We start from the raw sequence: 16,873 nt of genomic DNA, 5'->3' as shown, positions 1-16,873 counted from the left end.
TTGAGTTAATTTTCCTTTTGTTTTAAAAAGTTTGTAAATCTTTTCCACTGTGCACTGTAAAAGCTGTGCATGCCACACTCTAGTAGTCTACAAGTCCCCTTTTAAAAACTGGGCTGTAGAGAATGGACTCCACAAAGGAAAACTCTCAAAACAGAAGTACTTAACAGTTTTCTAACATGGTTTTATTTCTTGTACATAAAAAAGTGCTAAATTCCTCATTAATTCCTTATAATGCCTCTGCTTAAGAGCCAGTAACTAATCAGCTTTAATTATCTGACCAATTTATTTTTAAGGAATTCCACATTTTTATGAGATGAAAGCCTAGTCAGGAGGCTTGCACTCCTAAGAGGGCCATGGAGAGTGTTTTCTCTAGAATGCATAATTGAATGAATAGGTTTGATTATTATCAAAGCGATTAATTGATTGTACCCTGGTAAAGCCTCTTTTCACGTGCAGTTATGGTGTGTCAGTAATGAATATATTCTTTTTTGTTTTCTCTTAATTCATATTTTCTTGGTAAACAATTTGATTGAAAAATAAATGCTGTCAACAATTGAGACTTACTTTTCTTGAAATAAAAATATGAAGAACTCACACAGTCTTTTATTATCATGTGTTGTCTTTGGAACTTGCTGGAATATAACATTTTTTCTAAATCCAAGGATAGTACTATACTTATAAATGCTATATTTTCTCTATTCTGTTTTCTCTGTTTGCTACAAACCTAACAGAAACAGTAAGTGCATTAGTAAGACGTTAAAAAATAGACATGTCATAGTGTAGTAAAAAGAATAAGAGTTCAAAAATCCATTGTGACTCCTTTTGATAGCAAACTTGTGATGTTTTACGTAGGAGTTATGTGATTGTATGATTTATTGTTATAACGAGAAGAGGCAGAGGAACCTAAAGACCACCAGCAGTACTTAGTGATTTTTCCAGTAATTTATTCTTTGCATATCCAGATCAAAAATGATATGTCATTAAATAATGTAACTGAAAGTCATAGTAGTCTTCAAAGTTCCATATGAAATGACCCTTGCTGTTGTCATTTTAGATACATTACGAAAAATTGTCAGCTTCCGCTCTACCTCATACGTGTATGTCTGCCTGAAAATAATACATGTAAAAATAAAGATACAGCAAACCAGTTAGTACTATAAAGAATTCGGAACCAATCTAGCTCTGCTCCATACTGATGGAGTCTTTTTTCCTTGGGTATGTTTATTACGCAGCAACATTAAAGACATCCATTCAGTCTTGGAAGTGACAGTTTATGATGAAGACCGTGACCGGAGCGCCGACTTTCTGGGCAGAGTTGCTATACCGTTGCTGTCTGTAAGTTTTATTCACCTGGCACACTGTTCTGTGTTGCTTTTGCTCAAGGTAAAAAAAAAAAAAAAAAAAAAAAAAAAGAAAGAAAGAAAAAAAACCCTCAGCTCTATGTCTGTCATTTCTCAACCCGGCTCTGTAATAAGAACACTAAAAATTTTAACATACTCAATGCACGGCCATGTTGAATCCCATGATAGTTAATTTTTCTTGACAGACTTGATCCTGGTAATGAACAGGTACTTGTCAGAATTGCCACAGTTGTTTTGGGTTCTCTGTCAGTTTCAGCAGCTGGGGGTCAAAGGTCACTGGGGGAGTGTATTCAGTGGAGACCGCAAGACAGACGGCTGTCATGTCCTTTTCCCGCAGATTCAAAATGGTGAACAGAAAGCCTACGTCTTGAAAAACAAGCAGCTGACAGGGCCCACAAAGGGGGTCATCTGTCTTGAAATAGATGTGATTTTTAATGCTGTAAGTCTTAACTTTGGCTTTTTTGTACTGCTAAAGAGTTCAGTTTCATGAAAGCTTTTGTTCCTGATTTGTAGAGAATTTCTGTCATTCCTCATTTTCTCTAAACCTTGATGTATCCTGGAGAATATGCTTCTGGCACACCCACACTTTCTGCTACAGTGGCGCTGCCGCCGCCGTGTGCTTGGCTGCTGCCTGCCTGCCTGCCTGCCTGCCTGAGAGAGGGACACGCATGCATATGCAACTGTATACATTTATATTTTATGAGCACAGCAGCCAGGACTTTGAAACTTTAGAAATTATATTGCAAATGGAACTGCATGCAAAACTTGTAAACAGTTTTAATATATGAACCCATAACAGACACATATGTTGATGTATAGGTGAAAGCCAGCTTACGAACATTAATTCCCAAAGAACAGAAGTACATTGAAGAGGAGAACAGGCTCTCCAAACAGGTAAAAAACAAAGAAAGATTAATCCCTCTGGGAAGAACTGATTGGCTCTGTAAAACATCGGGGTAAATTCAAATAAACCTTGGAGGTCTGGAGGGGGGACGTCCTTGCAAATTTTGATCACCTACATATTGAAAATGGCTCTTTTTTCTCCTTTCTTTTCCTCTCTTCCTTTCTTAAAAAGATCAAGCAAAGGCAAAACCAAAATAACAAATTAAATGGGGGTGGTAAGAAAGGAGAAGGGATGCTATGGACATGTGCTTATGCACTAACCAGAGAATGGTCATTTGGAACGTAAACTACAATTAGACTGCCATGGAGTGTGTGAGTGAGACCGCCAAATCTATCAAATATGTGCACAGACCACCCACAGGTATGATGCAGGTGTGCAGAGGGAATAACGCACTCCCCTCTAATCCAGTGAGGGGGGAATCTTTTAATTAGCTTTTAACAACAATCAGTAAGAAGTGAAGTTTCCTGACATTTTCTACTAAAACAAACAAACAAAAAACAGGAATTCTGATCTTCCTTTTCTGAGTCTGCATTAAAGCTTGGCATTTATCAATAATAAGTTAAAATTTACTTTAATATCAAGTTAAGAAAAAGTGCTACCTACCCTTTTCAAATGCTTAATACAGTTTACAAAGCTAAAATACAATGTGTTTATTATGGCTATAAAATCACTGAGCTTATTTTACTATAAAATATTTGATAATTTTCTGTGCCATAAGAAACCTTAAAATATTTTTATTTTTAATATAATAAATTCACCACAAAATGAAACGTTTCGGCATTTAAACAATGTGCATTACAAATGAAATATTTATCTAAGTAGAAAAACATATTATATTTCTGTGTAATTATAGATAGGAATAATAAAAATTGTTCTTTAAAAAAAAAGTGCTAGGAACTAAGAAGGGAAATATGCAGGGAGACTCTCTGGCTGAACAAAATTCCAGCTTTAAAATGTGTTATAACTGCTTTGTACATGCATGCATATATTTTACACATGTACTTTGTCATCTGAACTCAGTCAGTTTTATGTGTTTCTTTAAAATACCAGATTAATACTGAAATATACTTAGAATAGTAACATACTGACCTGTAGACATGTGATTGCATTAGTTATCCATTTCTGTGTGTGACTGTTAAAACCATTATCTAGTCCGTGGACATCCTTTTTACTGTTGAAGTCCTGCTATAGTTTTTCAATTTCAATTGAAATTGCATCAGTTTAATAAATACTGCTTCTAATAAGATAGGAAACTATCAAAGTTTCCTAACTCTTGAATCATAGGAAAATAATGAGGAAATAGAGAGTGGATTTAATGTATAATAAGGAATGATTATGAGACAGGAGCAGTCCTACTAAGTGGAAAAAGTATTTGAAATCATAGTGCTTCTATAATAAGCTACTTTAGACAGGCTTTCTGTAGGACTCTAAATCAAAACATTCCAAGGTATGCAATTCACTTTGAAGCATCTTGAAATTAAAACATTTAATTCGTCTTAAAGAGAAGGGAGTTCAAAATTAATAGGGATCCATGTTTTGAACGCAGATGTTTTTCTTATGAACAAACATACAAGCTTACATGAAAACATTATTTTAAAATATACATTGACCATAAAAAAAAATTGTTCATCCCACCTAGTTCTTTCCAATCTTTTCCCCGAATGCTTCCTTTCCTTTTCCTAGCGAGCCAAATCACTTGGTGAGTTTTTGTGACCTTATTGCCTTTCTGGGTCCTTTCTAAGTCACCACCACCTTGAAGAATCATACAGTAGATTTGATTGTTTTCAGGCTTATAAATTCTAATACTGTTTTCATTTTCCTTACAGCTGCTTCTGAGAAACTTCGTCAGAACGAAGCGTTGTGTCATGGTGCTGGTAAACGCTGCATACTACGTTAATAGCTGCTTTGATTGGGATTCACCCCCAAGGAGTCTTGCAGCTTTTGTGGTATGATCACACTGTATTACTCGTCCATTGTTATTCATCAGATTCAGCAATCTTAACTCCAAGTCTCTGTGGCTATAGTAACAGCTATGTTGATAGAGCCATTTTAAAACTCCTATTTTGAGACTTGACTGGACAGATTTGCTGTGGGCAGGAACCTGATGGATTGTTCAGGGTCTGAATCCAAGAATATATTCCTCAGATTTCCGGAACGCAAGACATCTTAGCCAAAGTATAATTTTCTCTGACACTTAAAAAGTAAAATTTTTGCATATTGTACAATTCCAGATCCCAATAGGAGATCCAAAAAAAAAAAAAATTCTCTGTGGGAAAAAAAATGACAATGGTAGCAGCCTTGGCCATCGTACTTTGCTTTTACTCAGTTTGGAAGTATTTTGTCAGAATAGGAGCATCACTGACCGCAGACGCTGCTTGGTAAGGCTTTAATACGTGAGGCAACCAGAAAGGGATGTGACCTATTTAAGAGATGTTTCTGTGGTTCCCAGTTTTTAAAAAGTCACAAGTAAGAATGTTATCGACCCAAATATTCTGCTCACCAGGCTCATCCTGTACCCTTTACACTGATTATTTAAGAACTGATACGGAGACCAGCTGGCAGTGGCAGAAAATCTAAAAAGGACTTCCTCTGGACCTAGCCAGGATGCTCTGAACTCATGCTATTTCTTCTGGTTCCATGTTTTACTTGAAGTGTCTGTGGAGTCCGTCTTTTGAAAGTCTTTATTTTATTTTGTGTTTTTTAGGAAATAAGCACCTTATGCTTCCTTGAAAATGCCAGTTTTGCAAACTATGACATTATTGTGAGGGCTTACAGAAAGGCCTTAATTAGAGTAACAATCACTTTTAGTGTTACCATTCAAATGAATGTCTGCTTCTAGTTCTTGAAGCTCTGTCCTCCCCACAGGCCCGTGTGGGACTTTCACTAATGTCCAAGCACATGAACAAAGACTGTGTGCTCCTTTGTGTTGCCACTTAGAGAAAGTCAGCAGCCTGCTTCCCATAGACATGCTGCTGTCTCCTTAAAGATGGTGACTGCCACCACCATTGTTTAAAAAAATAAATTCTCCTCTCTATACTCTTCTAATACCTCTCACATAACAGACACATTGGAGTATTCTGATTTTTCATTAGCATAGAGATATTACGATAGTAAGCAAAATGATACATAATTTCTACATATACTTTATATCATTACTTTCAGGTTCTCTGGGGTCACATAATGACAATAAAACTCTACTGGAAATGTCTGCTGCCATTTCTGACGAACTTTCTTTAAAGCCAACTCCATTGATGCTTGTAAAATTTGAAAACATAAAAATGTATATAATTCTATCATTTATTCAGGGACATTCATTGTGGGTTGTGTGGCGTTACAGCATGTTGTGTGAGTCTTCATAAACTACTTCCAGCTCCCTAAGGTTATTTGTAAAATTAATTCAAGATGGCAGCCCCTCTTCACAATCTCCTTTTGCTTCTTAAAAAAGAAAAGAAGCCACTGAAATGCTGAAAAACAGAGACACCTGCATGTAACCTCCTTACAGTGATACCACTTGAAGGGGCCAGTGCACTACAGGAAATGCAGCATCCACCGTAGCCAGTGGCCAGTTTATAACAGACTCAGTCCTAGGAATGCAAGGGGTTTGCCCAGAGAGGAACGTGGGATAATGAAGGTAGGAAACAGGGTGGAAAAGTGATGGAACTGGAAAGCGCATGACAAAATGTGCAGAAACTGTTAACCATTTTGTTGGAAAAAGAAAAATAATTGCACTTTATTGAATGTGATTGAAGTAATGAATCACAAATGTCCTCTACTTAGACTCTAGTTGGGAGTCCGTGGGGATGTGAACTGTTCTCCCATCACTTGAAGAGTACCTAGCACTTAGTTAGCTTCCAGTACAAATTCCAACTAAGTCTTTTGAGGCTGCCAATCTGAAAATTTTTCTTATATGGAGAAACTCCAAGTAAATAAGAGTCTGCTATAATAAATCTGGTTATTACATCATGATAAGAATACGTTAATAGAATCAAAACAATTTTCCCTATAATTTCTATATGAACCCAAAATTATGTTATAATCTCTTATCAATAATCTACTTAATCATGGATTGAATTTTGATAAAGAAAGATTCATACAAACAAGAATTCATTTTTCAGGTGCTCCCTACGTGCCAAGGAGCTATTGTTCATATAGAAATACATGAAAATGCACTTGCACTAAGAATTTAATATTTTCAACAATTTCATGATGTAGATTTTATTATTTTCCTAGTATATAGATGAAGAAACTGAGGCTCATAAATGTACCTTATGCCACACAGTAGATATTCTTTTCTATAGAATCCTTATAATTCAGAAAAAGACTTTTTAAAAGACTTTAGCCATCTTAGAGAGAGTAAATGAGGTATTTAAAAATGAAATGGTCCAGAGTTGCCATTGCAGACTCAGAGCCACAGTAGGGAAATTTGGTGAAAAGAACTGATTTCCATTAGATGAACATAAACAGTGCCCATTGTTATGGACATATTGTTCCCATCATGCCCTCTTGACAGATCATGGGTCTATTATTATAATATTGGTTCCATTTGGCCCATGTTTTCCTAACTGCAGCTGCTGCATGGAGGACATGCATCTGTACCATTATGTGGCTTAGTTTTAGGCCTAGATCAGTATGCTTTTTAATGTTTAAATGAATGTGAATTTTTTTCTATTATATTTTGGTTTTCTCTACTAATTTAATTCTCTGAAAACCAAATGCAAACCAGTGAGGTCAAAATGGAAGAGAACAACCCTATTTTGCATCTCAGTGTCAATGACCCTGCAAATGCTGACAGCAGCCACAGCCTCCTACCGCTACCTGTGTTGCGGGCAATAGAGGCGGAGTCGGTAGGGAAGGGCAAGTGGAGCAAGCAGGCTTCTGGAAGATCCTTGTTGCCCACTGCTAGAAGTGGATTTTAAGTTTTCTGATGAATATTGTTTTTCCAAGGGAGCTCTGTTGTGTGTTGTGTAGAAGCCACTGCTTGTCCCCAGGAATCAGCTACTGCAGACCTGGAAATATCTTACAAATTGGACTAATTTTCATCAGGCTCTTGACCAGACATTTGTGTTCTTGTAGAAGTCAGTGGGTGCAAAATGGAAAAAGAAAAGAGGAATGAGCGAGCACACGTTCTTTCTTTTCAACACTGTCATTTCTCACTGTAATGAGCACAAAAATAATTGGAAAACTGAGCTATCAGCAAAAGGACACACTTCAGTGTGCGTCAAAGAATTATTTTACAGGACAAACTTTAATCTTTAAATGTGATTGTAGATAATTTGTGGTACCATCTGTCCATTTGGAATTGTTTTAGCCTTTTCTATCGTTATACAGTAAGTGCTGCTGTGTTTAACATTAACATTTGATATTTTACACATTTAATTTCTGTTCTGCTGTGTGGTCCTTGGGGAATGAAACCCTAGTGCTACATGAGAGAGACAAAGTATTGATCAGTTAACATTTCAGCTACATTTATGTATGTCGCAAAATTAATGAAAATGCCAGACAAAAAATGTCAGAGTGCACAAAGAGGTAGAATTTAAATTTGATACTTTAATGAAAAGTCTTAAGATGTGCATTATCAAAAATGTCCTCTTGCCTTTAAAGTACAATTCTGCACAGAATAACTAGCAGGAAACACATATTTTACTTAGAGGAACAATGAACATGAATTATGACAAGATAGCAGGCCCTCATAGCACCCTGTACAGCAAAAATGGCATGTGTGAATGCATAACTGGTAGCCATAAAATACACTTGTTTCTGGCCGTGTCTGAGGAGCCATTGGCTTCCACCCTCTGTCCTGACCAACCCAGGCAGGCTTTCTAGTAAGATTCTGGCCTAGTTTTGCCTCTCTGTCTCTGTGTCTCTGTGTCTCTCTCTCTATCTGTGTCTGTCTCCTTTGTTTCTGTCTGTCTCTCCATGTCTGTCTGTCTGTCTCTCTCTCTCTCTCTCTCTCTCTCTCTGTGTGTGTGTGTGTGTGTGTGTGTGTGTGTACAGAATTCTATCTATAGTAATTCATTGAAGACACTGGTCTTCCCTTACTCATCCCTGTCGGGGCATTTTGGGCATTTTCAATTGCCTGCTTTCCTTTGCTTCTGGACAATTTGTGTTCCCTCTTCTTAACAAAATGTCCCCATTTTTGTAAAGGATCACACTGGGACCACAGGGGTTTTTGTTGTTGTTTTGTTTTGTTTTGTTTTCAGAAAATCTGGACCATTGTGGAGGTAGAGAGAACGAACAGAAATGATACATGCATAGAGTGGCATGTGGGAGGTGTGTGTAGGCAAATGTTCAAAATTAAAATAAAAAATGAAGAAACCACAGGGAAAAAGGAGGAACCGACCTTGGGAGGCGATGGGAATAAAGAGCAGTGAACTGAATACCAGAGGCAGTCAGCATGCTTTACTATGTGCTTCCTGTATAGAAAGTCTGCTGCTATTAAACAACTTAAAGATTTCTCTAACAAGTATTACAAGCTATAAAGGCATTGTAAGTGGCTTTCATGATTAAGGACTGAAAGGCCATGTTACTCAAGGAGAAATACCAATGTGAAAACAAAGGCATCTCTGCATTGCTTGTGGTCTAATCTTAGCATACATAGGGGATGTAGGATACAAAGGCATCTCTGCATCGCTGTAGTCCAGTCTTAGAATACATAGTGGATGTAGGATGGAGGGTTATTGTACTGGATCTAGTGAAAAGCACTTCACATTTACAGCAGAAATTTCCATTTGGGGAATTTAACAGATACCAGTAATACCACACCAATGAAATTATGGCAATTTTCAAATTATTTTTATAGGAGCATTTTTATTGCTACAATTATTTTCTTAGAGCTAGCAAAAAACAAAAATGGAAATGTTCCAGGCACACATTTTGATGCTTTCCCCACAGAGACAAAAAGCTTGAAAATCAAAGAAATGAGCACCAATGAAACATGATGTACTACTGGCCGTGTTTGTGTGCTCATGAATTTTTCTTAAATTGTATATCTAAATTCCCAAGCCCTTTCTCCCACCATTCATAGCACATGCTTTCCCTATCAGTAAACATATAATTTAGGAAACAATACTACAATTTATATAAATTTTAAGCTACATTAAACTTCCCTTCACTAATGTAAAGAAGAAAAACACTTGCCTAGAATTTCATTGATTTAGGAAATTATACACCTCTAATGTTGCTTAAAATTCTTTTTGCAGAGTCAAAAATGTTGACATTAAGGAATTTCCAACAACAGGCTGAAAACACACTTCATATGGAAAATTGATAATCAAAATACATATCCCCATCACTCCTAAATTTATCTCAATTCCTAGCAAGAAGTCTTCAAATATTGTCCTTGATTATACAAAAAGTTATAGTTGCGTTTTCTTTCACCAAGATTGCATATAAATTCTTACAGTTGCAGGAACATCCTGGCAAAAACCATCATTTAGAATATGTAGAGTTTCAGGATTGATCACCATTAGCTAAAGTCAACTCGAAGTCCTAAGAAGCACAGAAGTAAGGGACCAGGGCATGTCCTGGTCCTGTCCGAGGAAGGCTCTATAGGCCTGTGTGCAGACCCACCCCCGTGCACAGTCATCGTCCCTTTGTTTCTGGTGTGTTCTGTGCTACACAGTAACCCAGCACTTGGTCAAATCCATGCTTTCTTCCTTTAGAATGATGCTGGTGCTCTTTTTTGTTTACTTTAATGGATGACCGCAAAGGGACTTTCTGGACTTTGAGGGAGTTGATCACATGAGCCTCAGATCTGTTATGCTTTGAAAAGTACGGTCCTCCTATGTTTTGTTTTATATTTACAGTAGCAGGAATTGAATCCTGAAGGCAGGTCACACTCGGGCTTTCTATGATCTCAGCTCTTTATCCTCTAATGTGAATGGTGCCATACTATCATCTAGGAAAGTTTTATTTTGTGGGTAGGAATAATAAAACCATTTCACTTTTGCCAAGGTATGTGTTGCTATTCTGTATGTAAGGAAGCATTAACTATGAACATTAGCAGCAGAAGTCCAAGAGTTCACCTTCCCATGAGCTTTAGAGTTCATACCCTAAAGTTCACTCTCTCAGTATGCTTATTTTTTCCTGCTTGGGTATTGTCCCATTTCACCTTGTATTAATTATGAAGATCCTTCAAAATCACTAGGTTTACAACTGAACTATCAATCAAAAATATTTTAAATAATGAGTAAGAAATGTCTGTCTCCAGATTCTTAAATCAATGTTCTTTCCCTCTATGAGTTTCTACCTGCCTGGAAACTTAAATTTAAATTGAGGGACATACTTGAGGAAAGTAGCAATCCATTTGCATTGCCATCCATTAGTATTCAAAGTATTTTCCAAAGAAAAATATTTAAAAGAATGAGCTAATTATATGATTGATTCCAGTTGATAAAACAACCTCTTCTGATGGCAGTGACTTATAAGTGGCAGTCATTAATTCACTTTGGTCAGTAAGTTAACTCTCCCTGTGAGGTCACCCTACATCAGGCAAATCACCTTCTGTATTCTGACCAGCTGTGAGGATACACCTAAGAACCATGAGCAAGTGGCTTGCTAAGTGAGAGACCCTAATTTAAGATATCGCTAATGAACTTGTTCCTGGTTTTTTTTGTCCCATCTCTATCGTTTAACCACAATTGAATATACTAATAAGAGCTGGGCAGCCTTTACCACAGAGGGAGCTGTGAGTTAACACTGCCTGGCATCAACAGCTTCTGTTGTGATGACAGAGGTCCGACACTCAGCAAGTGGTAACATTTACAGATCAATAAGAGAGTAAAGGTTCACACCAGCCATCAGCAAGCATCTCTAAGAGAAACGCAGGGAAAATCAGGCAATCGTGAAGAGGAGCAGATCAAATTGTAAATAGGTGTGTGACTAAAAATGAAAGGCAATCCTTGTTTTAAGGGAGGAAATAAAATCAAAATGGTGACACATGGCTCTTACTTGGTCTTAGGGTTTTTACTCTTTTCATATTATTTTAAAGATATTTAATAAGAAAAATTAAATGTAAAAAACAATTGTCAGAGAGTACTGACCTTCAGAAACAATTGTAAACATCTGCGATTGTTTTCTGCCCCAGCAAGAACAAATTTGTGCTCTCACAGGAGACGGTGTCCCCTTGCGTAGGTAGGCTCTAAACGGGGCTTAGCATACGTTTAGCTGTGGTTACTTTTTGGTGTTGGTGATGAAGCCTAGCTTGGCATTTCTATAGTTTTCATATGGTGCAAACTAGCCTGGAGAAGCCATTGGTAACATTTATTCAAGATTATTGACTACATTAGAGTTCGCTTCACAGAAAGATTTGTTGCTTTGAAAAATGTGTTCTTACTCCTATACAAACTCACATAGATCTTCATGTGCATTCCAATCCCACTGTGTTTTCCTGAGCTCCATCAACATGGAGAAGTATGTGAACATTTTCTGTACTAAGTAGCATGGACTCTTTCATGAAGAGGGTGCAATTGGTTTTATCCATATGTTGCATTGTATTAATTAGTAATAGCCAATCTTTGCATTTCATTATATGTGTGTTATATGTGTTTGCACTGTGCATGAAAGTGCATGCACATATGTGTGGAACATGGGATCAATACTGATGGTCTTAATTAGTTACTCTCTACCTTATTTTTTGAGACAAGCTCTCTCATTGAACCGGGAGCTTCCCTGTTGCCTAGATAGATGGTTCAGAGAGCTCCAGAGACTGCCTATCTCCAGCCAGCTCAGCACTGGAATGATAGACGTACTCTCCATCCAGATCTCTATATGAACTCAGGTCCTCAAGCTTGTGCAGCAGGTTTACTGACTGAGCCCTTTGTGTCCTTCATTAAGTTCTTCTTTAGAGAGGTGAGGAGGAAAGATGAAGGAAAAAGAGAGTCATATAAAAATAGATTAATGTGTTCACCGTTAAAACAGAAGCTCATTATATATATGTATATATATGTACATATATACATATGATGTATATCATTATAATAATATATAAACAAAATATGCATATTTGATTTCTTTATCTCATGTCACTAAACACAAACAATACTATATTTTCTATAGTGAGTGTTCTATATAGCTCCTGCAAGGGAACTTCAACACCACTTAAGTGTTTGAAGCAGGAATATTTCATCCAGTTGTGCCATAAACTGCTGGCAAATTTAACAATTTCCTTTAGTCAGTAGAAGAGAGCTTTTGAATACAGGTTACCAAGGATAAATGTAATCCACCTAATTATCCACAAATTACTGCAGCAAAATTTTGTCAGAGAATGATTTATTCTGAAGTTGTGCTAGGAAAGTGAGAGTCGATTCTCAGGGAAAACTGTGTCCAATTCCAATGGCCATGCTTGCATTTTCTAGGTAGGCAGCAATATTGAAAATCTTGAATCAGAATGTGGCTTACTTAAATCTTTTTAAATAGAGTTAGTTCTCCATTACAAATGCCTACTGTGTGCCTCAGCCAGGGGGCTGATTGTATTAGAGAACTTTTTTCCACTAACTGGGTTTGTGCTATTTCAATCTTTCAAGCACAGACATTGTGAGCTATAAGCCTAATTCCTAGTGGTTTCATCCCTAACCCCTAAATCTTAGCTGATATGTAGTTAAATGTAATAATTTTCATGTAGGCTCCCTAATTCCAAACAAAAAAGTCTATTCTGTGAGATGGGCCCTTGGACCTTAGAGCATGTTTCCATCATGGAAATGCCATAGATAATGGCATACCACTAAACAAACTCGCTGTCCCCGTCAAAGAATGTAAGCACCACATGGAGAAACTAGAGCAAATGGACTCATGACTTGGTGCAGAAGATGCCAGGAACATATCCACTCCAATCCCATCCTTAGAACCATGTGTTGTGGATATCGCTCTATATGCTGTGAATGTGTTGCTCTGATTAGTTAATAAATAAAATGCTGATTGGCCAGTAGCCAGGCTGGAAGTATAGGCAAGCAGAGAAGAGAATGCTGGGAAGAGTCAGGAGTCACCAGCCAGACACAAAGGAAGCAAGATGTAAAAGTACCAGTAAGCCACAAGCCACGTGGCAACTTATAGATTAATAGAAATGGGTTAACTTAAGATATAAGAACTAGTTAACAAGAAGCCTGCCACTGCCATATAGTTTATAAGTATTATAAGTCTCTGTGTGTTTACTTGGAGCTGAGTGACTGCAGGAGCTGGGTGGACACAGGAATACTCCAGCTACACATATGCCTCATCATGGCAAGGGCAAGGGGCATTAAAAGGTAAAGAGTCCATGAGCTCTCAACATTGTAATGAAGCCATAGAATGTTAACATAAGAAGGGGATTTTGAGATGATTGCACAGTGCAGAAGCTGAACGTACAAAGAGGCAAACATTCCCTAAATCATCAGTGTCGATTCTCACCAGCTGCATTGTCATGGCCACTTCAGAGACAGCAGTGATGAAAAGATAAAACAGTGACATTTATGAGTTCAAATTGTTCTCAAGGAAAAACAGGTCTTGGACTTGTCCTCTGGAAGTCCTAGGTAAAAAACTGGACTCCTGACTGTTGGCTTTTTCTGTTAAGGAATGTGCTAAGGAGGAAATTCCTGACTTGATGTAGTAATGGGCGCTCAGTGTAAGTTATATGTATACTGCATGCTTTGGTGAACTTTTTAATTAACTGAGCTTGCATCACATTAGAGCCCTCCAAACTTCTGTGTAGGGGCATAAATACAGTAACAAAGAACCCCAAGAGTTCACTTTGTGTTTCAGGTACACCAGAGACAAGAGGAATTATTTTGTCTATAAGTATTAATTTTAAAAAATGAATGCTAAGAATTTGTTCCCCAGGTTTCAAGTATGAACTGTCATTGAGTTGACTAAGCAGCTCCAAGTACCTATATTGACACGCATTGACATAAGGTTGGTTAAATCAACCTTTCCACAGCTTAGCTTTCCCCTAGACTAAATAAATGCTAGGAAAGAGGTGCATCTATTTTAATCACTTGAAATAGTCGATTGCTCTGGCACTCACTCATTAGTACGTGTTCACCCAGCATGTACGAGGCCCTGGTACTGAATAAGCAGCAAAAGTGGACACCTCTTATATTACTGTCTTCTTAAGTTTCCTTCAAATTATATTGGTCCAAATTGTTCAGCATAAAATTAAATGGTATAATGTAATATTATATCCCCTTATGAATTAATGACAGAACCAAAATCGTAGGGTATTGCCCACTTCTTGCTGTAGATTATGTGAAGTAGTATTGGTTATAAACTTGGTGCACCAAGTTATTGGAGTTACTGGAGTGAATACAGCTAAATTAAATTGCCTTTATGAATCTCTTTGAAGTTCTTAAGTAGAGGGACCTGTGGATAACTTAGACTCCAATAACGTCATGGGTACAACACAGGTTTTTGTCTCTGATGCCTATAGTATTACAGAATTTCTATCAGTATAGAAAGGTAATTAAAGAAGATATATGGGAAATTTTTCTACGCTGGACCTAAAAGTAGGAATGCTTCATAAGGAAAATCATCTCATCCATGCTTGTGAGAAGGCTTGGTTTTTCCTACAGAAACAGTGTCAGTGACATATTTAACAACACCTGAGTTCTATTTCTAATTGCCAATAGAGTTCAGCCTAAATTTAAGCAATGAGGAAAAAAAATAGATTGTAAACTGAAAAATGTCATTTGTCGGTGTTTTAATCCATTACCAGAGGTGGGAACAAAGAATAAATCCAGTCTGTTCTGCGTTTTAGTTGCCATTAACAGGGCTTCCCATTTCAGGCACACACAAATAAAACTGTGGGGGATGTAGTCCTAATGACTTTAGTGACAAAACTGAAGTTAAAGCCGCATTGGAGGCCTCAGGATAGGATCAGATGGACCTGAGGATACTGCTGTGTAGCAAGCATCGTATGTGGGTGGGGTGGGTGGCGATGCTCCATGCTCCTCCCTACAGTGAGAAGCAGTGTAAGATTCACACTCATGGTCTGTATCACCCAATGAGATCAGGGTGGGAACATCTCTCTCCTCTGTCTTACTATCAAAAAGGGAACACTCCAATATTTCCTCTTTTCTGTTTCTCCATGTTTTCTTAGAGGGCAGAGATGTTGCTGGAGTGAAGATAGCTCAGGAGTAATTCCTTTAAAAGGCTAAAGGGCTCAGGCAAGGACAATAGCATCTCTCTCTCCCCACCCCTTCCTTTTTCTCTCCCTCCCTTCATCTGTCCCTCCCTCCTGTCTCTCTGTTCCTCTGCTTCAGTCTCGCTCCCTCCCCCTCCCCCTTCACTCATTTCTTCTCTCCTTCCTCTCTCTTTCATCTTTTTTCAGACTTTCATCATCTCCTCCGTTTACCAGGGTGGGGGAGGGGTCGCTGGAGAGGAAAAAAGAAAACAGTTTCTTCTGGGGAAGCAAAATGTCCGTACCTGAGTGTGACCACAGAGTGTGATCACCTTCCTCCTTGTTGAATCTGTTGCCTCAGCTAGCTTTGCATGTAGCTTCCTTAAGGCTTCTGGTTGTGTGTCCAGGCTAAGCACATGTTCAGCCTTCAACTAAAAGAGCTAAAGTGGGCGAGGGGTGAATTCTGGTGCCTCTTGTCTGCAAATGCATTTTCAAATCTGTCAAGACACAGTCTCTATTTCTAATTAAATTTGCTAAGAGGAATTTTTACAGTGTTTTTAGATTATAAACTCCCTTAATCTTAAACAGAAACTGTGGATGTTTCTGAGCAGAGCTGATGATCTTGCCAGGTAGGCAGCCTGTTTTGCCTACTGTTTTCATTCACAGACACTTAGGCGTTCCTTTTAACATGATTGAAGAATTTTAAAGTAGGCATTTTTAATATTTTCTGCCTTCTTAATTATTACTTGTTTAGTGCAGCACTGTTAGCACAGGGATTATGAGTTAATAAAAATGTCACAGTATTAGTGTATAAAACACTATATAATTTTCCCCAGGTAATGATTAATGGCATAAGGCTATATTAACAATACTCTTAGTGTATTGCTCCTAAATGTATTTGATTCCTGTGTTCAGTAATTTATACTGAAATTCAATAAGGAAATATAAACAATTTAATCCAACCACGGATATTTTCCAATGGTTTAGATTATGTTGATAGACCAAATATTCTACCTAAAAATCAATGTGAAAGTTTTAAACAGTCTCCATATTTGCCAGAGTGACCTTACTGAGATTCATATTTCATCACACTGATCATCACACAGCTGAAAACTAAAATTAATAAGCCATTAAGTCTGTATTACATAATAGTTTTTGTTCACATGGATAAATGGGTTTCTTTTTCTTTCTTTTTAAATGGTGTCTCTGGTTTGTTCTGTGGCTGTGGCAGGCTGTTAGTATGTATCTTTATACCATCAGAATGAATGAGAGGTATCTGTATAAATTATTGATTCACTTGAGCCTACCTCAGTAATTCAGAGCTGAAAACTCTGGCAGCTTATCTGATAAAATGCTATAACCAGCAGACTGAAGTTACCTACCACAGCAACAATCGCCAGCCGGGAGGTCAAACGCCCTTTTACCTTTAGACCTGAACACCTGCAAATTGAGCTGTATCCCATTCAGAATTTTAAGAACAGGTCCATTGTCACAGGAAGTAGAGTTTGTTTCTTGGAGAAA

General features: G+C 37.6%; 1 protein-coding gene across 12 annotated transcripts in view; it reads left to right on the top strand.

Annotated features, from left to right (window-relative positions):
- The window catches only part of Mctp1 (multiple C2 and transmembrane domain containing 1), a 588,499-nt gene that overhangs the window by 428,511 nt on the left and 143,115 nt on the right, over window positions 1-16,873 (top strand). For all 12 annotated transcript variants that reach the window (XM_052743710.1, XM_052743711.1, XM_052743708.1 and 9 more), the window contains 4 exons: window positions 1,233-1,335; window positions 1,699-1,800; window positions 2,181-2,255; window positions 4,092-4,211. In XM_052743710.1, the coding sequence (XP_052599670.1) occupies window positions 1,233-1,335; window positions 1,699-1,800; window positions 2,181-2,255; window positions 4,092-4,211 (400 nt within the window). The remainder of the gene's footprint in view (window positions 1-1,232; window positions 1,336-1,698; window positions 1,801-2,180; window positions 2,256-4,091; window positions 4,212-16,873) is intronic.

The sequence above is a fragment of the Peromyscus californicus genome, unplaced genomic scaffold, assembly GCF_007827085.1.
Source record: "Peromyscus californicus insignis strain IS unplaced genomic scaffold, ASM782708v3 Scaffold_18__1_contigs__length_77618521, whole genome shotgun sequence".
Lineage (NCBI taxonomy): Eukaryota > Metazoa > Chordata > Mammalia > Rodentia > Cricetidae > Peromyscus > Peromyscus californicus.
The sequence above is the reverse complement of the archived record's forward strand: the minus strand, read 5'-3'. Positions and strand labels throughout refer to the sequence as shown.